The sequence below is a fragment of the Acanthisitta chloris genome, unplaced genomic scaffold (genome assembly GCF_000695815.1).
Source record: "Acanthisitta chloris isolate BGI_N310 unplaced genomic scaffold, ASM69581v1 scaffold2571, whole genome shotgun sequence".
Classification (NCBI taxonomy): Eukaryota; Metazoa; Chordata; class Aves; order Passeriformes; family Acanthisittidae; genus Acanthisitta; species Acanthisitta chloris.
The window spans coordinates 37,240-64,332 of record NW_008657568.1 but is presented as its reverse complement, the minus strand read 5'-3'; the positions used below and the strand labels follow the sequence as shown (position 1 = coordinate 64,332).

The 27,093-nt window shown below is 40.1% G+C and overlaps 1 protein-coding gene across 1 annotated transcript in view; it reads left to right on the top strand.

Moving 5' to 3' along the window:
• Window positions 1-27,093, top strand: part of PCLO (piccolo presynaptic cytomatrix protein) — a gene marked incomplete at its 5' end in the record, with an annotated part of 72,116 nt that overhangs the window by 15,280 nt on the left and 29,743 nt on the right. The window contains one exon of the mRNA XM_009084763.1: window positions 22,885-25,090. Coding sequence (XP_009083011.1) covers window positions 22,885-25,090 — 2,206 coding nt within the window. The remainder of the gene's footprint in view (window positions 1-22,884; window positions 25,091-27,093) is intronic.

Genomic DNA, 27,093 nt, shown 5'->3' with positions numbered 1-27,093 from the left:
TGGTAGGTTTCCATGAAATGAATTGCCATGGGAGTGGTTTCCATGAAAGCAGAAGGAAGTGTTAGAATAAGGTCTAAGAGAGCTCCAGGCTCTCTTAACCTGGAGAAGAGGAGGCTCAGGGGAGACCTTCTCACCCTCTGCAACTCCCTGACAGGAGGCTGGAGTCAGGTGGGGGTTGGTCTCTTCTCCCAGGCAACCAGCAGCAGGACAAGAGGGCACAGACTCAAGCTCTGCCAGGGGAGGGTTAGGTTGGAGATTAGGAAGAGATTTTTTCCAGAGAGAGTGCTCAGGCATTGGAATGTGCTGCCCAGGGAGGTGGTGGATTCCCCATCCCTGGAGGTTTTCAAGGTGAGACTGGATGTGGCACTTAGTGCCATGGGCTAGTGACCACGGTAGGGTTGGACTCGATGATCTTGGAGGTCTTTTCCAACCTGGCTGATTCTATGATTCTATGAATTAATCTGTCATTGCTGTAACCTCTAAACCATATCCTCCAGCGCTAGATCCAGACACCTCTTAAACACCTCCAGGGATGGTGACTCCACCACCTCCCTGGGCAATCTATTCCAGTACCTGAGCACCCTAACAGTGAACACATTTTTCCTTACATCTCATCTGAATCTCCCCTGACTCAGTTTATGTCCATTCCCTCTAGTCCTCATTAGTTCAGTTAGTGCAATTTAGAAGTGGAGATTGAAATTCGCCCATTCAGCAGCAACAAAAATATTGTGAGTCCCTGTCTAGTTTAATAAAGAAATAGCTGCACTAGTGCATCGCAGAATCAAGTCACATGCCAGTCACAGTCATCTTTGGCACTTGTACACATTGCATATGTGTAATCAAAGATGGAAGTTGTCTTCCTGTTGCCTTTGGATGCAAAATGCCTGTTCAACTAAACTGAAGCAAATTGCAGAAGATCTTGCACTAGACCTGTCACACATAAAACATCTACAGCTAAGTAGTGCCTAGACTCAGCAGAAGTGTTTGTTTTCGTGAAACTAATGCAAAGACACATCTGTCAACAGCCTGTCAGCCTCAGGGTAGGTACTGTATATTTAAGCTTTAACACTTAGAGTAAATTCTATCAATCTGTTTATTAAGAGAGCTAAGAGAGACTTTCCTTGAGACTTGTATCTGATGTGATTTGCCATTCTTGCAAGGCAAATATAGTTCAAATCTTTATACTGTAGTTAAAAAAAAAAGATAATTGTTTCAAGCAAAATCCTCTCCAAATGTGTCTTTATTTAGGTAAGAAATGCAGGGCTTTAGCTATTGCTGTAATAAGAGCAGAATTGATTTTATACTGATTTTAAGAGTGTAAATTTCTTTAGAAGGCTTTAAAAGCAGATTAACATATATATCTTAACTTCAATGGTACTTTGAAGTTTTCAGCTTTAGAATTGAAGGCAGAGATTCCAGATTTCACAGTATCATAGAGTCATAGAATGGTTCAGGTTGGAAGGGACTTTAAAGGTCATCTAGTTCCAAGCTCCCCTGCCATGGATAGGGACACCTTCCACTAGACCAAGTTGCTTCAATCCCCATCTAACCTTCCCTTCAGCACTTCCAGGGCTGGGGAATCTACAACTGACCTTTGCAGTGTCAGCTGTGCTGGACATCTGGGCACTGAAGAAGGGGAAAATAGGTAGTTGCTCCCAGTGGAACTGAAATATTCAATATATCATATCCATGAGGTTTTGCTTGTTTATTTGAGACTAAGCTGATCATCAAACTTGTAGCTCTGCAAGGAATGTTCTGCTTGGGTGATGGAGAGAAAGAGGAGGGATAATAGCCTGGTTTGAGGTTGGATATTTCTGTTTGCTTACCTTCTCAGAAGTGGGATTAGGTTCATTTCTTACTGTCATGCCAGAATTTCAGGTAACATAATTCTTCTATGGCTGGAGCACAGGACATTGATGTTTCCCTTGGTTTCTTTTTCTCTAAGCTTAATTCCATCTACAAGGAGTTGCTACTTTCTAGTAGTTCTTGTAGTTGCTGTAAAATTTTCAGAAGTGTTTTGTGGTCTGAGACTTAAGTGGTCACATAGTTGTAACTGCAAAAGTCTTAATTCAGTGACTTTAATTTTCCATTTCAGTCCCATGATTCAGTCCAGAAAAAGGGAAGAACATTTTGTTTTCTGTAAAAAGTATATTTCAATATAAAGGAGCCATTACCTCTTGCAGAAACAGCTGCTATTTGGGTTTAAGTACAGATGGGTGTTGAGTCAGGAACCATCTTTGGTAGCATCAGAATTTTAAGTGCAAAGTATTTTTTAACTTTGCTTCTAGATGACATCTTTGAGCTGTGGCTTAATGAAAATTCTCCAGGCACTGGTGGCAACTGGTTCTTCCTTTCAGCCCTGCATACACCAGTCTTGAACAACAGTCTGGGAGGAGCATGATTGGCGTGACCCATGTGGTTGGCATGAAGTTTGTGAGCTACTTGTGCAGGTCTCCCTGACACTGCATTAATACACTTCACAATAGGCTAAGTCACTAGCAAGAAGCAAGGTCTGAGTGAGGATTGTTCATTTGTTCTGGACAGGGGATCTTGTCTTGAGATTGGATTCAGGCCAGCAATCCAGAGAAGCATTGATGTACCCCCTGACTTCCTTTTGTGCCTAAATATTGTCACTCACCTTTTTCATGTAGTTCAACAAAATTCACTGGGAACTGAGTTGAAAAGATAATCTCACATCTAGAAACAATTCTTGACTATCTTATTCCTGTGCAAATAGTAAAAGAAGACTTTTCTGTCTTCTTTAACCATGTGATTTTACCTAGATTTAAGATTATTTTTACACTAATAGTGTGAATTATTCACCATTTAGAGCTCTGTTCGAGCTGCTGTTTCATAGAATCATAGAATCAACCAGGTTGGAAAAGACCTCCAAGATCATCAAGTCCACCCCTCCCGTGGTCACTAGCCCATGGCACTAAGTGCCACATCCAGTCTCAGCTTGAAAACCTCCAGGGATGGGGAATCCACCACCTCCCTGGGCAGCACATTCCAATGCCTGAGCACTCTCTCTGCAAAAAATCTCTTCCTAACATCCAATCTAACCCTCCCCTGGCAGAGCTTGAGTCTGTGCCCTCTTGTCCTGCTGCTGGTTGCCTGGGAGAAGAGACCAACCCCCACCTGACTCCAACCTCCTGGCAGGGAGTTGCAGAGGGTGAGAAGGTCTCCCCTGAGCCTCATTGTTTCCTGTGCTGTATTTGAAATCTTTCAGAATAACATTTATTAGACAGAAATGAGGCATCTTTTTTTTCCATCTGTCAGGTCTTCAAAAGAGAATGAATCCCCCACATTCGGTCAACATGCCATCTAAACATTATTTTTCTAAAGTACATTTAACTGGGTCAGTCTTTCCTGCCTGATACTTTTATATTTGTTGGTTTCACACCTTCTCTATTCAACCAAGGGACATTCATGAATAATAGAAAATTATTATAGTGTTCACTCTTTTTCTTTAACTACCTTTTATAAAGCTTGAGATTTATGGTAGAGCTGACAACAAGCCTAGGTCTTATGTCACATGGGCCTTTTCTCACCTGCTGCCAGCTTATCCCTCTTCCTCTTAAGCCAGATATCAGATACACATTAAAAAAACCCCATTCCTGCCCTCAAATCCCATCTCTGCCTTTTATCTTCCATAAAGACAAAAAAAAATGAAGGTGCAATACTACCTTTATGCTCATTTCCAGTTGACTTGGTTTGATGGTTAGCTGTTTTAGAAATGCTTTGAGTTTGGGGTGTGGAACTAGCTAAATATGTTCCCTATTTTAAAGTAATAAATACAGTGTATAAATGTATACAGCAGAACCAAGAAGGCATAGAAGAATGACAGAAGGGCACATACCCATGGGCAAATTTTGGCCTACTTCAGCTCTGGTTTTCTTCAGATCTTACTCCTATCAAGCCACAGATTGCTGTTGATAGTGTGGCTATGTAGCAGGAGGGTAAAATTTCTACTAGTGTAATTATCTGACTGAAATCAAACCAGAATTTCTTTCACATGTTCTGCTGATAAGTTTGGCTTCCTGCATTTTATTCTATCTACACTTTTATGAGCAGCTGTGGCTGAAACTCAGAAAATTGTACTGAGGAGATGAATGTACATTCTCCAAAAGGCACAGAGAACCAATGGCTGTAAAATGTTCCCTAGGAAGAAAGTGCTGCCTGTGCTTTGTTAGCAAGTTGTTTGCTACGGTAAACACACAACAACAGATCAAATTAGCTGGTGCTAAATTATCTGCAAGTATACTGTGTTGTTGTTTTCCAAAAGGAATCATTGCTTTGGACTGGTTTTCCCTACTGGGATTTGAGCTTGTTTGAGAAACACTTAGGACAGGGTTTCTTATTGAGTTTTCTCCAGAAGAAAGCTAGTTTGTCTGCATGAAAACCTCCCCTGCAAACTGTAACAATGTGCAATAGCTAGAGTAAAACAGTTTGTTCCTGTCAAAGTAATCCATGTCACAACAAAATGCAAGCCTTAAATCCAACACTTTCCCCCATCATTTTATTAAAATATTTTTACATTTGTAAAATTTTGCACTGATCAGCCAAATATGATTTAATGTCTCTTGGCAGTGATCCAAGACTGGTAGAAACCCATGATAGCTCATATGACCTATATGAAGACTGCTAAAACAGACTAGAACCTCAGTGCATCCAGAAATTGACATTCAGATTAGATGTTAGGAAAAATGTTTTCCCTGTTAGGATGTTCAGGCACTGGAATATTGCCCAGAAAGGTGGTGGAGTCTCCATCCCTGGAAGTGTTTAAGAGACATCTGGATCTGGTGCTGGAGGATCTGGTTTAGGGTTTAGAAGTTCCAGCAGTGACAGATTAATGGTTGGACTGGATGATCTTAGAGGTCTTCTCCAGTCTTGATGATTCTGTGATTATAATCAGATATAATTAAATGCAACAAAATATTCAGAACAGTAAAAATATGTTCTATGCACCTCTTCATTCTCCACTGTGTGAATGGTTACCTTTCCTCTCCCTATGAAGCCTCTAGGATGCTCCTTTAAACCACATCAATGCATTTGGATTCAAACTGAAGGAGGGGAAGTTTAGGTTAGATATTAGAAAGAAGCTTTCCCTGTGAGAGTGGTGAGACCCTGTCCCAGGGTGCCCAGGGAGGCTGTGGCTGCCCCAACCCTGGCAGTGTTCACAGCCAGGTTGGATGAGCCTTGAGCAACCTGCTCTGGTGGGAGGTGTCCCTGCCCAGGGCAGGGCTTGGGGCTGGATCATCTCTAAGCTCCATTCCAACCCTTAAATTCTATGATTCTATGAAGTTTTACTTCTCATCTGTAGAAATTCTGGCTAGGCCAGATCCTCCTGTGCTCTCGGTGTTTGAAATTGCAATATGGACTAATGACATCTAGCAGTTTGTTGGTTTGGGTTTTTTTTAAATTAATGTGGCTTGCTATGTTAGAACTTACTTTACCTTGGTTCTGATCCTCAAAATCCTTCTCTTCAGGCATTGCTGAGTTAATGATTTCATATTAAAAATAATCTCTTAAGATAAATAGCTGCTTACAGTGATGTATTAAATTATGTGTAAGCATATGGGTTTGCATATTGATGCTGTAAGATCAAATTTTAGCATGAAATATTGAGAAAACTGGTCCTTCTACTGTGCTTCTTGACTTTCTTACTCTAGCACAACATTATTTATTGATAAGCTAATTGTTTTCAATTGTGGTTTTTAAATGGAAGTTTACTTTCCATCTGCCAGCTGCAAGTAGATATCTTAGGTCACATGGGTCAGTGTCAAACTGGAAAGCAGTTTTAAGTGGGTCAAACAAGGGCTTGTCACAGGCTTTGCTCTTTAATAATTCAATTGCAATTTAAAGTATGGAGAAAGCACTTAAATAGCATTTTCAGGTCAATATAGGAAACACAGTTACTTTGGAAAGCAGAATTGCAATTCAGAGCAGTGTTCCAAAATTTCAGTAATGATAAGGGTAAAAATGAGGAAAAAAACCCCCCAGAAATATGTATGATTAGGCAATATCAGCAGTGAAAATGTTCCAGTCTGATAGGAAAAGTTCAGACAATATGACATAAAAATATGAAATGCTTGCATGACAGAGAGTGGTATTCTTTCATAGAATCATAGAATTTAAGGGTTGGAATGGACCTTCCAGATCATCCAGTCCCAACCCCCTGCCCTGGGCAGGGACACCTCCTCACTGGATCAAGTTGCTCAAGGCTCATCCAGCCTGGTTGGCCACCCCCAGGGTTGGGGCAGCCACCACATCCCTGGGCAACCTGTGCCAGTGTCTCACCATTTCTTTAGGAAATACTGACAACTTGTGCATGTGTAAGATACAAATTGTAGTTGTTTTGCCCTACTCAGTGTCTGGTGAGACTTCAGCAATAATCCTACATGAAATTCAGCTCTGTATCACTTAGTTAGTTATTAGAGTTAGAGAGTCTGAGACATTACAAAGTTGAGCCAAAGAGAAAGGATGCAAGATTTAGACAAGACATGGATTTGGGGGCTGAATGAACTGGCTGTGTTGATCTAGAAAGAAGACCAAAGCTGGACAATATAAGAGTCTTTGTGTTAAACATGACTGCAAATAGGACAGACATTAAGCACTGTTTGCATCCAGTGGAGGCATGAAATGGTTTGTCTCAATTTGTGGCCTGGGATGTTTAGTAGATAAGAACTTTATAACTGCAATAGCACAGATGCCTTAGAATCGATGTATTTTAGTGAAACTGTGTTGTATCTGAATATTGGGAATAACTTAAAGGGATAGATAGCCTACATGATTGATTTCCTTTGCAAGCCAAGAATAGCTTGAGCTCTATGAGTAATAGCATTATGTTTAAAAATTGAATTCTAAAATTAAACACAGCTTTCTTTAGTATTCATGGCTTTTCTTACATAGTATCATGCACATCATTGCTCTCCATTTGTATTGATAAAGCATTTGGCACAGGCTACTTGAGTAAAATCAACCACTCAGATCATATAGAATCCTTTCTATAATCTGAGCGACCACAGTGATACAGTCTTACTTTCAAAGATAGGAAGCTGAGACAGAGGAAACAGGTTCATAATCAAATAGCCTAAACCCCACTTGTCTTGTTCCTTCTGTCCCTTACCTGAAGTGGCATTTATTCCCCATTTTACTTTCCTCTTTCCATCTCTCTTTAGAAGCTTAGAGCCCAGTTGTCTTCCTTGGCTGATATGCTCCTAGTTAAGGTATGAAGGATTGGAAACCACATGTTTAACATTAGATATTGGTGAAAAATCCCACCTGACCTGGTCACTGGAGATCCCTGTTATAATCTCCCAGCAGAAATATCCCAAGGAAATGGCAGTTAATCTATTTTTGGTTTACTTTAGAATGTGTTTCATCCCACACATTTCTCCATTGACTACAAAAGACAATTCTAGATGTCTGAGAGTTCTTTTGGACAGGTGAATCCCATGATCTTTTGAAAAAACCTGTCTCCTGAGTCTTCCATGTTCATATTTCCTGTTTTTTCTCTCAAAAGAGTGGATTGTTTCCTTATGTACCACTTCCCTTTTATCAATTCAGCACAACAAAATCTATGATTCAGTTAAAAGTTAAGTTTATAAATAGATTTCTATGTGCCAAAGCTCAATTAAAACTAATTTTAAAAAAATATAAATTTAAAATAACTTTCATTTAATTCACTGAAATGTCATTTTAAAAGTCTTTCCACTAGTTTCTGGTTCCTTCCAGCAAATCTGAATGGTTGCTGACAGATGGGTGTCATAGTGCAGACAGACCTCTTATTACTGAACCTTATTACAGAACCTTATTACTGAATCTCTTATTACAGAACAAGGTTGGCTCTGCTGACACCTATTCAGATTTTCAGAACCTATCCTGTCAGTTCTCACCTGGAGAGACTGAGTTTTTCCTTTGAGCTTATCTTGTCAGTTCAGTTTCTCCAAACAGTTTCTAGTTTTGCTACCAAGAAAGACCTGAACATGTGGTAAAGTTTTTCAGAAACTCAGAGAAGTGATTTACATCCCGTAATATTCAGCTCAGGGTGTGGAATCCATAATGGCATAGTAACTGCTTCCAGTTGTGGTTTGACCCCAGGCAGCAGCCAAGAACCCCCAGCTCACTCCCACTCCTGCAGGATGGAGGAGAGAATTGGGAGGGTAAAAACTCATGGGTTGAGATAAAGACAGTTTAAAAGAGAAAGTAAAAGCTTCACACACAAGCAAAGCAAAACAAGGAATTAACTCCCTGCATCCCATGGGCAGGAGGTGTTCAGCACCTCCAGGAGAGCAGAGACCATCACTCATAATGGTTCCTTGGGAAGACAAACATCATCACTCCAGATGTCCCCCCTTCCTCCTTCTTCCTCCCACCTTATACCCTGAGCATGATGTGCTATGGTATGGAATATCCCTTTGGTCAGGTTGGGTCACCTGTCCCAGCTGTGTCTCCTCCCAGTCTCCCATGCACTCCCAACTCCCTCACCAGTGTGACAGTGTGGGAAGAAGCAAAGGCCTTGGCTCTGGGTAAGCTCTGCTCAACATTAACAAAAAAATCTCTGCATTATCAACCCTGTGCCCTGCACAAATCCAAAACATAGCTCCATACTAGCCACTGGGAAGAAAGTTAACTCTTCTTCAGCCCAAAGCAGCACGATTTAGAATGAAGATATGACACAGGAACTAACACTGGTCAGTTTGCATAACTGCTGCCATGCCTAAGTCAACCATTTAGAAACTCCAAATATAAGTCACAAGGAGTGAAGTAGTGGCACTAGATATGGATTAGATATCTCTGTGAAACTTTGGTGTAGAGCCTGAAATTTCTCCCTGTGTATGAAGCTACAGAGGAAGCCTTTTGGCTCTCCTTCAGAGCTTCTTGCATTTTGTACAGCATGGATTGGGGGCTCAGTTCAATTCCTGTTCACATTCTCCATCTGTCCATATCTTCCCTCTCATTTCCTTGCTAAACCCTGCTTCTGTTTCCCAGCAGGTCTCTCTCTGACACCTTCTCTCATCCAATCTGAGTGGTTCCTATCAAAATACAGCTTTGATTATCTCACCTTACTCACTTTGCAAGCTGTTTCCTGATGCCAAATCCAGCTCCAGCATCGAGTGTGCTGGTGCTCTTACACTGCCTGGCAAGTCTTTTCCCTGGTGTATAGTGGCCAAGCAGGCTAATTGGGCTTGCCAATTAGCCAAGAGTGAAGGCAGGAGTTGAAATTTAATAACTAGTATGGGCAAGGCTTGAAGGAGGATTAAGTGCTGGGGATTTCCTTAGTGTGCAAGGTCAGAAATTTAACAGGTTTGTTTTCTGTAAATCAGGGTAGCAGTTGCCAGAGGTGAAAAGACATTCAGGAAGGGTGATGGATAGGGGGAATCAGAATGAGGGTTAGCCATCACAAATGAAAGCCTAATATAGTGAAGATTAATTTAAAACTGTTTGTTTTCAACTGCTGTGTAGCATTAATAAAACACAGTGGCACCAGCCTCAGGAAATCATAAGGTAACTTGGAAGTAATATTTAGTCATTAGCTTGTGCAGCACATTTTCTGCAACCTCCCTCATAGTTCTGTTTTTGCTGTATATCTATGATGTAAGAGGGGAACAGTGAAATAAAATTATGCTTCTTGTCTGAGTTGAAGTTAGAAGCAATGACTGTTTCAGAAATTTTACTCTCTGCGTTAATCAGTTGCATCATATTGATGTTCCTTTTATGATTCCTAAGTTATAACCAACAGCAGAAGTATCACAGCCTTCTAGGGAGAATGGAATAAAATCAGTGAGTTTTGTCCCTTGCTCATTTGATCAGGCAGACTGTAGTACTGAGAATTTTATAGTAATGCCTCCAGATATTCCTTTAGGAAATAAAAGTGATTCTTCTGGCAGTTAGTGTAGGTTGCTCTGAGTCCTTATGTTCTCACAGCCTGTTTGAGCACTGTTTGCCTGAGGAACCATAACCCAGGCAGAGGAACCCACATTGTTTATCCCTTTTCTTCTTGTTTCTTCATCTTTTGGCCCAAAAACTCACCAAAGAACACAAGAAGCTTTGACATTTTTATCACACACACATATATGTTAAAAAGCAAATGGCTTTTCTAAAGGGTATTTTGCAAACAAGACTAATAGTGTTTTTTTCTCTCAGTGACTCTGCAGTTATGGAACATTCTTGCCAACATCAAAGCTTTTATTTAATTAAGATAAAAGCTGCAGTTCCCTACCCTTTCACACCTTGCACAGCATCTTGGCAGTGTATCCATCAAGATGTTGGTGCCTGTATTATGTTTTAAACACATTAACTATCTCCTTGGCCATCATGATGACTGAGAAAAAGATCACCAACAAACTAGGTTGGGAATGTGCTGTGAAGATCCTGCAGTCCCACTTCCACCTCAAAGCTGGGCTGATTTCTAAGTTAGATCAGATGTCTAGAAGGCTTGTCCAGTTGAATTCTGAAAATCTTTAAGGATGGAGATCATAGAATCATAGAATTTTAGGAGCTGGAATGGACCTTACAGATCATCTAGTCCCAACAGATTTTACTGTCTCTGCATCCTGTTCTGAGAATTCACTGATCTCATTTTGCTTGTGCAACTTGTGCCTTTTATCCTTCACCATGTGTCCCTTAGAAGAATCTGAGTCTGTCCTTTCCATAGTGTTGCATTTGAGAGTTGAAGATGCCAAGCAGATGGTTTTTTCCAAGCTCAGTTCCCTTCATCTCTCATCATTGAACAGCCACTCTCCCTCAAGCCCTGACCATCTAGACAGTACATTGGGCTCTCTAGCTGAGATTTTTAATGCTTTGGATGGATATAAAACAGAGTGGGAAGAGAATGGGAAACTCCCATCTGAGTCCTGCTCTTCTAGTTAGTTGTTTTCATTAGCTCAAGTGCAGACACACTCAAACTGCTGTGCTGCTTCCCTTCAGAGGCAAATTACTTTCCTTCAAGCACTTCCTGTGCAGCTTTATAAAGAAATACACAGTACAGTTCAGGAAACACTGGTCTGTGCCCCCCATTAAGCTCTCAAACACTGTAATTAGGTTAATTTGGGAAATTGCTGCGTTTGTTGGGGTTATTTTGTGCCACTACAACGTCCTCTTTTTTCCCATTTTTTTTTACACACTGCAGTTTTAAGAAATTATCCTTCCCTAATAAAAACTAGCATTTGTTTGGGTGCAAGTAATGCATAGGTGATATATAAATTCAGAGATATTAGCACCTCAATGTCTGCCCTCATTATAGAGAGAAAATCTCTTATGAATGTGTTCTAGATTTTTAATGCAGAGATTAGAAAATGTCTCTTTACTTCCCATGTTATGGGATTGCCATGGACCAGATATAGGACCTTGCACTGCATTTTGTAAAACTTCATGAGATAATCTTCATCACTATTCAGCCACTCTGGCTCCTGACTGCTCTGTGTACAGCAAGGGAGTAGAATGATTTCTGTGCCTTCAGAAGAGAGATCTGAGAACTAAAGGATTTCAAGTTTCTTGATGAAATGCAAACATTTGGGGTTGTCAATATTACCAGTTCTGTAATATTTATGGAAAGGTTCTTTTCTTTATGTCTTTCCACCCTTTGACTCACTGTGTTTGGAAAGTCAAGACCTCTTTCCACTGTGGTACTCACCTTGGGGATAATGAAGTGCATCCCCACCTGAATTTTATAGGCCTAGCTAAGGTTCTCAGTGGTAGCCTTGTGCAGTGGGCAATGAGAAATACCCTTTTTGTGCTTTTTCTCTTGTTTTCCAATGAAATATTAACTAGTAAGTGTTCTTGTCTTGTTTATCATGGTACTCTAAAACCCTCACTGTTCTTGTTTTGTGCCATGCTGTTTTCTTACTCTTCTAACTTCAACAAAATTTTCTTTTGAAATCCTCACCTTCTAAAAAGCAGTAGTCTCTTCTGCCTTTTTCAGTCTTTGGGAGCACATCTTTGACACATTCCATCTGCACCCAACAGTTCTGCTTTCAACTCATAAATTCTGCCCTTTTATGTCTGTAAGAAGATATATCATGACACTGTACCTTAGGCTGCTCTAGGTCACAGTGAGCATCAGCCCATGTGAGACTTCAGAGCAATCATTTGGCTTTCCATTCATATACCTGGACCCAAACAATACTGAATGACATGACTGTAAAGTCTGATCTTTTGTGAAGATAAAATGTCACTGATATATTCCTCAGGCATTCATTTTCCATGGTCTGGCCTCATTTTTCAGCCCTTCCTCTAACTGGCATTTGAATGATTACATACATTTCAGGGTTTCATTAATTTCCTTTTCTTCGTAAACTCTGGGTTTGCTCTGTAAGATCAACTTCAGACTCGTAAGTGCCACTAGAAATTTTAAAGCAGTAGAAACACATAAAAGCAACAGAGGAGAGAACCAACCCAAAAATGCAGGATTATCTTGTGAATATATTTCACTGATTATTTCCTGTGTGTCTATAGTAAGACTCACTGTGCACTGCATGTTTGGGGTGATTGGAATATTCCTTATGCATGTAATCAAGAAAAGCTACTTTTTATTTGGATTTATTTTGACCTGTGGCAGCACTGGACAAAGAATAGTTTGAAGCAAGAATAATAGGGAACCTGCAAATGAAGGGGAAGAAAAGAACTTTTTTGCTTTTTATCTGCAGTGAAAATACAGCCTAGATTCCAGGTTAGCCATAAAAAAAGTGTTTTTGTGGTGTCCTGAAACATTGCTGTTGTTTAAGTTCTGTTTCACCTCTTTTTCTGTTAAATAGGTAGGTTTAGAAACTGCAAATGGCACATCTTTCACATTAAGTTCTGATTTCTCTGCTGCCTTCTCTTTATCTTTAGCTTCATTAGTGTTTAAAAGTAAGCTTTGCTGAATTTCTACCTTCTTGCCCTGCTTGTCACAATAAGTAGAAATGGAAAGAGGAAGGTCATGATTCTAAAATAGTGTAATTGCTATTAAAATAGTAGGAAGAAAATTCATTAAAGGTTACTGCTTTCTTCTTCCTCAGCCCTGCACAGTTGGATTAAATATCACATTGCCTGCAACGCTGTCATCTGATGTAATTTATCCAGAAGTGGAAAGTTTCTTTCCCTGAAATGTAGATTTCAGTGTTAGTCATATAAATCATATTAAATAATTGCTAAAACAATCAGATGTAATATTATCTCTATTAGGTCCTAAAAGTTAGAGGATGTTCTAAAAATCAGAACTTTCTCCCAGGTTTATTCACAGCTGAGCCCATCAAGACTGAGTTCATAGAATAGTAGAATTTAGGGGTTGGAATGGACCTTAGAGATCATCTGGGATTTTTTTCAGCTGTGACACCACCATGAAGGACTATTGGTCGTTACAGGTTTTGAAAAACCTTACAGAGCTCTACATAGCACCAGAGCAGAATAAGAAGGATCTTTTTCTACAACAGAACGTGTTGCATTGGTAAATTTTAAGACACATTTGGAAAGAGGGGGAAGAAATTTGATGCAGGCCATTCTGCAGGTGTACAGCAGTGTAGATGAAGCCAGGGCTGAGCAGAAAAGACAAAAAGAAGGCTTAGCTGTGATGGGTCTAAAAAGGCCTGAATTACACAGGCAGACACTTGGTGAGTTTGTCTAATCTGTGCCTTACAGCAGCAGCTGCATGGCCATTGTTCCCCAGCATGAACCACATTTTAGAGAAGGTGATTAATCAGGGCTCTACTCACTCTGCCACCTTTAATCTTAGACCAGGGAAGTAAAGCATCATGAGCACAGAATAAAATAAAATACTGCCTGAGCAATCAAACTGAGCCAAACCCAGAGCCTTTTGACTGCTGGGGTATCGTTTCTGAAGAACTGCAGAGGTGGTGAGACTCCTGCACAAAGGAAAGGATTAACACTCTGCTACAAAACAGATCTTGCATGAGGAGCCATGAGCAGGAATTGAAGCTGCTCTGCTGTAGTTGAAGGGATTGGGACTGACCTTCTCTGTCTTGAGACACTTAGAGGTGACATCTGCGTTACACGTGGCTGTTTCCAGTCGGTAAGAGAAACAGGTGTGATTATGAAATGAGGTGAAGAAAAATTGCACTTTCTTTCAGTTCAGCAGTGTGGAGGACTAGCTCAGATTAACTCTGCACATTATGCCTGCACTTGGGCAGATGAATCCTCACTCTTGTGAATAAACAAGGGCTGTGGCACAGCATGTGGAGTCTCGTCAGCTGCCATTCTTTGGAGGAAGTCAGTGGTGGAGGAGAGGCAGAAAAAGCCAAGATTTTCTCACACCTTTTGTCTTTGTTTTATTCTTGTTTCTTCTGTAAAACAAGATGAGTATTTCCTTTCTTCCAGAGGCAGTTTGGGTTTTAGTGTTGATTGCTTTGTTGTTAACAAGATGAGTATTTCCTTTCTTCCAGTGGCAGTTTGGGTTTTAGCGTTGATTGCTTTGTTGGTTTTTTTTTAATGAAAGTTTGCAAAGTAGCCTGATATCAGTTGAAAACAGATGATGGTAGTTCAGGCTATGCATAACATACTGATAAGTGTAAACTGTTCTGGATTTTTCTCACCAGGGTTTTCTGGCCAGGATTCTCAGTTAGATTGCAAAGGAAGAGAATTTAAAGTATGTTCTTATTGACTGGGAAAATATGTATTCTAGTCCAGTAAAATTTTCCATAGATGAGATCTGAGTTTCAAGTAAAATTTATTATTCTGGCTGAGGGGAATGACTTATAATGATTTGTGTGTTACATGATGAGAAACAGCGTATTATTGATGACTGTGAGGGAATGAGCCCATGCTAAAGCTATTTCATTACATGCAGAAAGACTTATTCCAAGGATTTTGTTATTTGAAGATAAACGTGACTGATGTCTTTCTCTACTGCCCTAAACAGCTTTGTGAACAACAAATCCCAAAGCTAACAGTTAATATTTTGATACAATATTCTTTAATATAGCTGTTTTCACTTCATAGAATCATAGAACCATCAAGGCTGAAGGAGATTTCTAAGATCATCAAGTCCAACCATTAACCTGTCACTGCTGGAACCCCCAAACCCTAACCCAGATCCTGCAGTGCCACATCAGACACCTCTGAAACACCTCCAGGGATGGTGACTGCACCACCTCCCTGGGCAATATCCCAGGGCCTCAACACCCTAACAGAGAAAAAAATTCCCGACATCAAATCTGTATCTCAATAACCAATGGCAGAATCACATTGCCTCTGTATCAGAACTTACTAGAAAAATTCTGAGTTATTAACTAGTTAAATCTAAAACCAGACTATGCTGGAGACAGGGATCATCATGTGCAAACAATGTCTATATCTTAACCTAGCACAGGCATCAAGTTGTTCATCCACATAACAGAACTTCTAATCATTTTCTGCAGGCTAAATAAATTTCGAAATTGAAGAGAGAATTGCCCCATTTCCCTTACAGGCAAAAGTTGCCAGTCCTGTTCCAAGTGAATCCCAAACCGGTTAGTCTGTGAAAACTATGTCTTCGCAGTCCTGTTCCAAGTGAATCCCAAACCAGTTAGTCTGTGAAAACTACGTCTGCAGTGCAAACAACTGGCAACAAGTATTATGTCTGCTCTCATGAAGTAGATGAAATGTAGATTCTGATCCCTTTGAAAATCACTGTGTAAGGACCACATCTGTTTGTAGTTTGCATATCAAATTTCTTTTGACTTTCTCCTTTCTCCCCTCAAGATCAAAAGAAGCATAGAGCCTTTTATGTGTTTCACTGAGGAATGGAGTTGGTACCTCATGTCACATCAGCTGTTAGGGAGTGCACTGTGCTATTCCCCCTGCATTTGAAGTGAAAATGGCAATTTCAAACAATTCCACATAGAAAATGAAAGGAGCAAGAGGACAGAAAGTACAGAAGTGCTCATCTGAGGAATGAGTGTCTCTGGCTGACACGAAGGAAAGCAAAAAACCTCTGAAAAATCCTTATTGTTTTGGAATAGAATATTTCTAAAAATTTTATGTTGGTTAGCAGAAGTTTATCTTTACAGGCCTCCAAAGGAGTAAGGGAAGAAAAAAATGGAGAGAGAAAGAAATCAGACTGACAGGCATCTCCGTGCCTCTGTGTAGTGGTTTAGAAACTGGTTTTCTGCATGACTGCTCAGTCCCCAGAGCAACATACTTGCAGAAAAGACAAAGACAAGAGTTACATTAAAGGAAAGCTCTAGTAGATAGCTCATGAAGCAGGGTATTTTACTCCCATACACCAGGCCAAATTCAGCTCATCAAACTAATCTTCCAATCCCCCTGCCATCAGTGGCACACAAGCCAAGGCAGTACAGCTTGGATGATAAGGTTTTGCTCATGGTTAGGATTTGTTCAGAGTGTGTATTGCTCCATTCTCAGCACTGCTGATGAGACCAGCTTTTCTAAAAATATTTTAATATATTTTGCTTACCATGCACAACTCATCTGCTTGTCTTTACCTCTTAGAATCATAGAACCATCAAGGTTGGAGGAGACCTCTTAAATCATAGAGTCCAACCATTAACCTGCCACTCTGCTGAAACCCCTAAACCCTAAACCATATCCTCCAGTGTCAGATCCAGATACTTCTTAAAAACTCCCAGGATGGTGACTCCACAACCTCCCTGGGCAATATCCCAGTGCCTCAACACCCTCACAAGAAAACATTTTTCCTAATATCCAATCTGACTTTCCCCTGTCTCAGCTCAAGGCCATTCCCTCTAGTCCTCTCCCTGCAGGCATGGCAGGAGAGACATCCCCCACCTCTCTCCAACCCTGGTAGGGAGTTGTAGACAGCCACAAGGTCACACCTGAGCTGCCTCTTCTCAAGGATAGACAAACCCAATTCCTTCAGCTTTTCCTCATACAGTATATTTTCTAGACCTTTTCTGCTCTCGTTGCCCTTGGCTGGACTTGCTCCAGTGCCTCAATGGCCTTTTTAAATTGAAGGGCCCAAAACTGAGCACAGCACTGAGCTGTGACCTCCCCAGTGCCCAGTCCAGGGGGATGAGCACTGCCCTAGTGCTGCTGCCACACTATTCTTGAGCCAGGCCAAGATGCCCTTGGCCTTCTTGGCCACCTGTGCACACTGTTGGCTCATATTGAGCCACTGTCACCAGCACTGCCAAGTCCCTTTCTGATGAACAACACTCGAGCTCATGCTTGGCTTCAGTGTGGGGTTCCCACACTCTGTGGTTCTTCATGCCATAGAAGTGACCCTATGTCACCCTTAGCCAGTGGAGAGAAGTTTCTCAATATTCTTACTCTAATATTAAAACACAACAGTTACCAAGGATTAACAAAGTTGGTCCCCATTAGTCAGTGGTTACCACGTAATAGATATTAAGTCCAGAAGAGTCCATAAAAACTTAAGTGAGAAACTGTTTGTTTGTGCAGGACAAGCTACAAAATATTGTTCTGTACCTATGTCTGCATTCTACAAGAAGATGCAGTTAAGGATTCCTTACTTACAGTGAAGTAATCTGATAGTAGTGTATTATGTTAGCACCTTTAGGAATTAGGTTTCATTTTAAATCAACTTTTAACATAGTGTTACGTTACTGAGAGATCCTTAGTGAATGATGAATAGATTTTCATAGCTTCTTTGAAGTAAATTAAATGCTTAAAATAATGAATTTCCAAAATTTCTAGCTGTTCTTTCTGATATATTTCTAATAATGAAGAGAACTTGATGTCATATTGAGTAGCACATTCCAACCCTTTATAAGTAGAACAGCTTCATTACACTTGGAATTTTTACTCTGTGTTTTGGGGCTTTTGAGGGGTTGGGAAAGGTTGGGAAGGGTTGGGAAAAACTTGGGAAGGTTTTTTAACATGAAAAATCCAAGATGTGAGAGCTGGAACACAGAGAGCTACAGCAGAGGCTTCATCTTCCACTCCATCACTGCCTTAGTGACCTGTATTGCGCCCCACCTAAAGTGATCTCTTTTCTGGATAGGAGAGTAATTTCTGTCCCTCCACTACCTTACCAGATGCAAACAGGTTATTCACAGTAATTTCATTTAACACATCAGCATGCATCTCTCAATCTGATGCTGGTTATGAGTTTTCTGAGCTAGCTTACTGACTGCATAGTCTTTGTTTGAAGATGAAAAGCATTATTTGTGTTGTTTTTCTGATAACAGAAAAATCAGGGTGTAGCCAACTCATTGCTGACTTTTCAAGTCTGTTGCAAATCAGCATCAAATGCTTCAGGAAAACTTGCCCTGCAGAGGTTGAGTTTTTGTTCCTCTACAGTATAGAAGAAGATTCACACCATGCTGTTGAGTCTTCAGGAGGTTGTAACAGAGAAGTTGCTTCAGCTATGACTTTACCTTTGCTTTTTCATAGCATCACAGACTGTGGTATGACATCACTGTGTCTATATCATAGAATCATAGAATCAGCTGGGTTGGAAAAGACCTCCAAGATCATCAAGTCCAACCCTACCATGGTCACTAGCCCATGGCACTAAGTGCCACATCCAGTCTCAGCTTGAAAACTTCCAGGGATGGGGAATCCACCACCTCCCTGGGCAGCACATTCCAATGCCTGAGCACTCTCTCTGGAAAAAATCTCTTCCTAATCTCCAACCTAACCCTCCCCTGGCAGAGCTTGAGTCTGTGCCCTCTTGTCCTGCTGCTGGTTGCCTGGGAGAAGAGACCAACCCTCACCTGACTCCAACCTCCTGTCAGGGAGTTGCAGAGGGTGAGAAGGTCTCCCCTGAGCCTCCTCTTCTCCAGGCTGAACAATCCCAACTCAGATAGATCACAGACTATCTAGTGGTGGCAAACTAATAAGGATGTTGTCATTACAGTTGTAATTGGTTTATGCATATATATATACATATTGTATACATTATTTGCAGGACTTGTCCCTACTATAATAAATAAATAAATCTATACATGCAGATCTGTTTTGTCAACTCCAAAGAGGGCAGAAGAAGAAGCTTATGTTTGTTTGTGTTGTACCCAAGCATGGCTAATGAATGGAGAGTGAGGTGGATGCAAGAACAGCAGCATATCCTACTCAAAATTCATTTGAAAAGAGGCTGAAAAGATTAAGTAACTAGAATCAAACACAGTGTTTAGAGGTAGAAATTCATCACAGATATCCTGTGCCATTCAGTGCCATTCAGTCATTAAACTATGTCTTTCAAACAGATAACAAGCAGCAGAACATAGGAGCATTTCCTAGTACTTGCCTGATTCTTGTAGTGAGTCAGAGTCTTGCTGGCCTTGTCAACAAATTGGAGGAGATAAAATAAGGCAGGAAAAAGTATTTTAACAAAGAGTCACAAGGAATAGGATGGTCATCTCAAAGGAATCACTCCAAAGTCAGCACACAATTTACCAGGGCTCACAAGCCTTTGTCTGGGTGACCTCTATAATTAAAACTCACAAGATAACACACGTCAAGACTAATGGGTATTGGCAAGGCAGAAAAGGAAGGTTTTGCTAAATCTGTCTGCATGCAACCTACAGCTCAATGTTTTGTCTTCCTCACTGTGATGTTATCTTGTCACCAAATTGCAGGTCTGAGATGTCTTTCTCCTATCTTTATTTCAAAACATTATTAAGCTTAAAAATGGGGAAGATTGGTCCTTGGTTCTTCAGTTTGTAATATTGGGGAGAACATCTCTGTAGCTTCATCTCAAGCACAAGCTTTGGACTTATTTTAATAAGGTCAACTTTACCTCAGCATCAGCTCTGATTATCATTAAGTCCATCCTGAAGGGATATCCTAGAGCAGTGTGAAATTATACAAGGCTCAGCAAGGGAGTAATAATGTTTATATGGATGTCGTGGTGAAACAAGAAACAGAATTATTTAGTTTGAGTTCTTGAGGTTTACAGACAACGTTTAGAGTGATAATTTGCTAAACACAGAATGTTTTTTAAAAATCAGTGAGGGTGATAGCTAGAAGTAAACTGATTAGAATTAAGGAGATGGAAAATGTGATAAAATATGGTAGAAAACTTCATTGCTTATTCAGTCAGAGCTTGCTAAGGTCGCATGTCTGACATCTAACTTAACCTTTAAGCAGTGATTTTAAGGTCTAAGAATGCCTGCCTGTATTTGATAGGTTTATTTGCCTCCAGAGTAGTCTCAGGAAAGTTTCTGCCCCATCTTTCTTTTAGGGACTTCAAATATAAAATAAGCATAACATTATAAAGCACCAAAACCATAGGGATAGAACTAGACAGCACCATTGCTCCTTTCCACTCCCAATTCTTTTTGATGAAAAGATTAGAATTTGGCAAAGCTCAGCCTCAGCTTGTCTTTTTTTTTCCCCCTATGCTATTTAAAAAATTCAGAGGAAATGCAAAAGCTAAAGTTAGCAACTACTTTAAAGTTGCCTGACAAAATACTTCAGTTGAACTTCCTTCAATGTGCTAACACAGTTCCCAGGTAACATGCTAACATAAGTGATGATGAAAATATCCAGGAAGAATGAAAAGCAACACATCTTATCACAGTGCTAAATATATATTTGCTTCTTCTTGCCCCAAGATAAATATCATGGGAAAGTAATTATGCCTTGCCTTTTGTGAGGATAAAAACTGAGATCTAGAGCTCATCAATACTTTTCCAATAGTAAGTGACACATCTTCCTGTAGTGTCTGTTAGTCTATGTTTCTTTATATATCGACAGACATATAAAAACAAGATATAAAAAGCATAGTAATCTGACACTGGGGCTTCTTCATCAGCAACTTAGTTATCATCTGAATATAATTCCATAAAGCATCACAGACCCTTTAAAAACTGTGTTATTAATAGCTCTTCACAATACCAGTGACCATCTGTGGCTGCTTCACCATCTGTGATTCCTATTTCAGTTTGGGAGGGGGGAAATAACACTGATATTCCACTGATTTTGCAATATAAGTGATTAGCCAACTAGACCTACTGTAGATGATTAATTTGCCTTTGATTATAAGTACAGAGTGAGCAGGAGAAAATGAGTTCCTTTGATTTGTTGGCACAACATGGGTTTGGGAAATGGGCACGGGAAGGTGAACAAATTAAGTTGCTTTAATTGAAATTTGCAACATGCAAAAGTTAGTGAAGAGAATGAAAGAGCTTAAACTGCACTGGAAAAGGTAGTGAATGTTTCTTTCAAGATCCATAGCAAAGGATGTGTTGATTACTGTAATTGGCTAAGGTCTAGTAACAGATGAGCAGCAAAAGGGGATTTTAAAAAACTTTTATGGTTTGTTGATGCTATATTAGAATAAACAGAGAAAATAGTGATTTATAATCTCCTAATTAAAAGTTATCTTATTGACTTCTTATTGAGTGAAGTAACATTTCTTTCAAAAGTAATTCCATTTTTAATTAGCAACAGTTAATGCTTGCAGAAGTGCTGTCCTGGCCTGCAGAGGTGGAATAGTCCAGTTGGTTAATTTTCTTTTTGCTTCCCTTATTAAACTGGGCTGAAATGTTTCCATATTTGCTATTAATGTCTGTGTTCTGTAATGGATGAGCTGATATAGATCATTCAATTTTCCTTTACTAAGGTCAAATTGGAAAGAAGCTATTAGGGAAAGGGGATACAATTTCAAAATCTTTCAGGTCCTACTTCTTAATGCATCCGCATTGTGTGGGAGCCTAAACTTGCTTCAAAACTAAAAGGAACTTTTCAGAAACACTACAATTTAGGGTGCAAATTAAATTGCATCTAACTAGTTGCACTGTCTACTTTTCTACTTGATGTAGAGAGGTGAACACCTCCAAAAAATGACTCGTCATCCTAAGGTAGATAGTTCATAGAATCATAGAATCATCAAGGTTGGAGGAGACCTCTAAGATCTTCAAGTTCAACCATGAACCTGTCACTGCTGGAACCCCCAAACCCTAACCCAGATCCTCCAGTGCCACATCAGACACCTCTGAAACACCTCCAGGGATGGTGACTGCACCACCTTCCTAAGTAATCTGTTCCAGTGCCTGAACACCCTAACAAGGAAAACATTTTTTTGAATTGAATTCTAGTTCTAGGGAACACCCTAACAGGGAAAACATTTTTTTAATTGAATTCTAGTTCTAGATCAGGATGAATCACTTTTCTACCATCAACTGTGGGGAAATCTGGACATCTGGATGGAACTAAACTCCTGTAATTTTATACTGCTTAACTTATTTTAAGTTTTAAACTGTACCTATTGACCTGAAACAAATTTCATTTACTAAAGTCTCAAGTGAACTAAAGAAAGCTCATGCCAGTTTTGGAAAGCACAAGAGTCTACCCTGAAAAAGATATATATTTAGTAGTAGAGTTGAGACAAAAATTGCAAGATCATCTAAGAACTACTTGTTGTACCAAATGAGTTGACACCAGAAAGTCTGAATTTCAGTAAATGTTATAGCTGCTTAATATGCACTCAGTGTCTGGCTCAGAGTCTTCTCCTTGACTGTGCAGATTATACATATACTTAGATATAAATATGTATATATGTACATTTATAATTATACAGATATTTTCCCTATTAAATGTTATATAAAGAAAGGTGTATATATATATATATATAATCCCCTTCCCTCACACACATGCATTGAATATATTTATGAATAAGCATAGAGAAAGAACTTTAGAAACAACAAACCAAACCCTTCAAACTTTTAATTGCAGTCAATTCAGTGTCAATAATATATGGTAGATTTTTCAGTGTTAAGATAAACAAAGTCCTAGTGAGTGTCACCCTTGTTTTTGCATCAGATTGCTCATCTTCCCAACCTTTAGCAGACTGACAGCACTTTTTTCATGCCATTTTCTGCTGCTTATTCACAGATACCACAAGCTTTCCTCCTTCTTAGGGAAAATATGTGATTAAGATATAAAGCCCTATCATGAAAAAAATTTTAACAACTTGTGATTAATTTGCCTCATAGTGATCCAGTCTTGTTTCTTCTATTGCAGACCAAAGGTTCAAGCATAACTCCATCAGGCAGTCAAAAGAAGGTGAAGAGGACTCTGCCCAACCCACCTCCAGAGGAAGCAACAGCAGGAACTCAGTCCCCATATACTTCTGTGGGATCAGTTTCACGGAGAAGGATTTGTAGGACCACTACTATGGCCAGAGCAAAAATTCTTCAGGATATAGACAGGGAATTGGATCTGGTTGAACGTGAATCAGCCAAGCTTAGGAAGAAGCAAGCAGAGCTAGATGAGGAGGAAAAAGAAATAGATGCCAAGCTGAGATACTTGGAAATGGGCATTAATAGGAGGAAAGAAGCCTTACTAAAAGAAAGAGAAAAGAGAGAGCGTGCTTATCTCCAAGGAGTAGCAGAAGAACGTGATTATATGTCAGACAGTGAAGTTAATAATACCAGGTCAACCAGAATAGAAACTCAGCATGGCTTGGAAAGACCACGTACTGCACCCCAGACAGAATTTAACCAGTTTATGCCACCACAAACCCAGCCAGAAACACAGTTTGCCCCTGCTACAAGCCCATATGCTCAGTATCAGTATTCATCTCCTGCCCTGCCAACTCAAGCACCAACTCAGTTCACACAGCAATCACATTACCAGCAACAGCAGCCTTTGTATCACCAGCAGGTTTCACCCTATCAGACCCAGACAGCTTTCCAAACAGGAGCTACCATGTCCTTTACTGCGCAGGCTCAACCTCCACCATCTCAACAGCCATCATACCAACTCCCATCACAGATGATGGTGATACAGCCAAAGCCAAGACAAACCACATTGTATTTGGAGCCTAAGATAACAACAAACTATGATGTAATTCGCAATCAGCCTCTCATGATAGCACCAGTCTCAACTGACAATAGTTATGCAGTTTCCCAGCTGGGCAGTAAATACTCCACCTTGGACTTAAGGATAGGACTAGATGAGAGAAGCAGCATAGCAAGCAGCCCTATATCCAGCATATCTGCAGATTCATTCTATGCAGATATAGACCACCACCATACACCCCGAAATTATGTGCTGATTGATGACATAGGGGAACTTACTAAAGGAACAGGAGCGCTTGGTTCCAGTTTTAGCCTCCATGAGAAAGATCTGACCAAAACAGATCGACTGCTTCGCACAACAGAGGCCAGGAGAGCACAAGAAGTGTCAGACTTCCTAGCACCACTGCAGACTTCCTCTAGGTTACATTCCTATGTTAAAGCTGATGAAGACCCAATGGAAGACCCTTATGAGCTCAAACTTCTGAAACACCAGATAAAGCAAGAGTTCCGTAGAGGTGCAGAGAGTCTTGATCATCTGGCTGGCCTGTCCCAGTATTACCATGGAGAGGGCAGCTACAGGCATTTCCCAAAATCTGAGAAATATAGCATAGGTAGGCTTACTCTTGAGAAACAGGCTGCTAAGCAGCTTCCAGCAGCCCTCCTTTACCAGAAGCAGTCAAAACACAAGAAAGCTTTGATAGACCCCAAACTAACAAAGTTTTCACCTATCCAAGAAAGCAGAGACCTTGAGCCTGACTATTCAAGCTATATGACTTCTAGCACTTCAACACTTGGGGGAATTACTACTAGGGCAAGGCTTCTTCAGGATGATATCACTTATGGCCTTAGGAAAAACATCAGTGACCAACAGAAATACATGGGGCCACCACTGACGTCATCCATTGGAGCAGGCCTTGGGACTGCACTAGGTCCAACAATGAGATCCACACTACAAGATGAAGCAGACAAGTCTTATAGCAGTGGTAGTAGATCTAGGCCCTCATCGAGACCCTCCTCAGTGTATGGGCTCGATTTGTCATTGAAAAGGGATTCTTCCAGTTCTTCTTTAAGACTGAAAGCCCAAGAAGCTGAACCCTTAGATGTTTCCTTTAGCCATGCAGCACCTTCTGGAAGAACTAAACCCACCAGTCTACCTATTAGCCAAAGCAGGGGAAGGATCCCAATAGTAGCGCAGAACTCAGAGGAGGAGAGCCCACTAAGTCCTGTTGGGCAGCCAATGGGGATGGCAAGAGCAGCAGCTGGACCCTTGCCACCAATATCTGCAGATACCAGGGACCAGTTTGGATCGAGCCATTCATTACCTGAGGTGCAGCAGCATATGAGGGAGGAGTCACGGACTCGAGGCTATGATCGAGATATAGCCTTCATCATGGATGACTTCCAGCATGCCATGTCAGACAGTGAAGGTAAATTAGGCCTCAGACTGGTATCTTACTATCACAACGCAAATCCTCATTTCTATGCATGTGTCTAATTTTTGTTATACTTCAAAGACTTGTTCTTTTTCTGTTCCTTGGTGCATCTTCTGTGTATCTACATTTTTTGGGATTTGATTTGTTTTATTTGATTTTTTTTTTACTTTACCCTACCAGCAGTTTCTGGATGGTGTTAAGCTACTATAGCATGCTCACTATATTGGTGTTGATTTGCTTTCCTTTTGGTTTGCTTGTGCATTTTCCTTTTCACTTGTTTAAGTCTACTTCTCCAATGATACTGTGTAGAACATTCCGTGTACAGTTACAGACCTTACCATGAGTCTTTATGTGGAGCTCTCTCCAGTGACTGCAAATCACCGAACTTACTTGCAATAGTTTTTTGTTGAGATTTGGAAATAATCTCCCAAATCTCTAAAAAAAAAAAACTCTAGTAATTTTATTTGCATGAAATTTCATGGTAGAATTCAAGAACTGATAATTCCATCTCCCGATGCACCAACTTAGATCTGTGTTGATAGAGAAATAGTCTGTCCGTTAAGTGCATATTGTATGTTAGAACCATATAGAGGTTAACGTGGTAGCACAATAGCATTCTGCATATGGTTTGTTGAAAGCATCCTGTCATGTGGACTCCTGTGCATTCAGAATTGTGATTATGTAAGATCATTTGTCGTTCGGATGGTGCAAGACAAATCTCATCCTTCAAATAAACTTGCATAAAGTATTTTACTTCTACTCAATGGTTATGCAGCGTAGCTGGTTTTATATGCACCCCACACGTCTGTCTGCCAAATAAGCACAAGGGTTTATCTCACTTAGGCTCATGAGAGGAACCTTCCTGATGTATTTCAATGGTGCAATTAAAAATGCTGCTTCTGAGTAAGTACAGCAGAATGTGAAAGCTGGTGTCGAGTACTAAATAACTGCAAATTCTGTATCAGTTTTGTTGGAGTCAGTTCAGACTTAATATTTTCTAAATTGTTTAAAAAATCATAAAGACAGTTTGAAAGCAAATGCAATGGATATGTTCGAAATTGTATTGCACTCCCTCAACTTTTTTCTTATGTGTATTTACTGCACAATAAAAGAGACTTTGCATGCGCTGGATTGTCTGTAAATGGCAATGATTGTCTCAAAAGACACATCTGCATGACTATGAAGTAGTATGGTTTATTTTTTCAGGTTTCTACTAACCCCCCATGTTCATTATTGCATTCTTGCTTTTTCACACATGCTGAATCTTTGGTTAGCCTTAGAAAATTTGATCTGTTTGCCTTTCTCATGCTACATCTTAAGGGCTTTGTTCTGCAAGTTTCTTGTCTTATTTCTTGGATATTTACACCCCCAAGGAAGGGTGTGTTTCAAGAGAGATTTAGGATCATCAGCTTCTGATTTTTATCAGAAGTTTAAGTGCTTTTATTGTCCTTAACTTCTTAGCACACAGAGTCCTCTAATTAAATCTGAAAGTAGTTGAGAGCAACACTCCAAGTTGCAACTTATATCATTGGTCTTAAATAAGTAGATGTTATCTGGTCTCAACTCAACTTGTGACTTCTAAGGGTCATCCTTGAGTCACATTGTGAAAGACAGAGGACTTTTCCTCCTGAAAACTGAGAAACAAAATGGACAAAAAAATCCTATTTGGTGCTATTCTACCTTGTATTAACTGGTCGTAGGGATTTATAATTCTGCCCTACAGTGCATTAGGTTTCTCATATATAATTGTACAAGGTATACATGTTGTGCTTCAGGTTGAACACGTTTCCCTTGAGTCACATTGTGAAAGACAGAGGACTTTTCCTCCTGAAAACTGAGAAACAAAATGGACAAAAAAATCCTATTTGGTGCTATTCTACCTTGTATTAACTGGTCGTAGGGATTTATAATTCTGCCCTACAGTGCATTAGGTTTCTCATATATAATTGTACAAGGTATACATGTTGTGCTTCAGGTTGAACACGTTTCTAAATTAG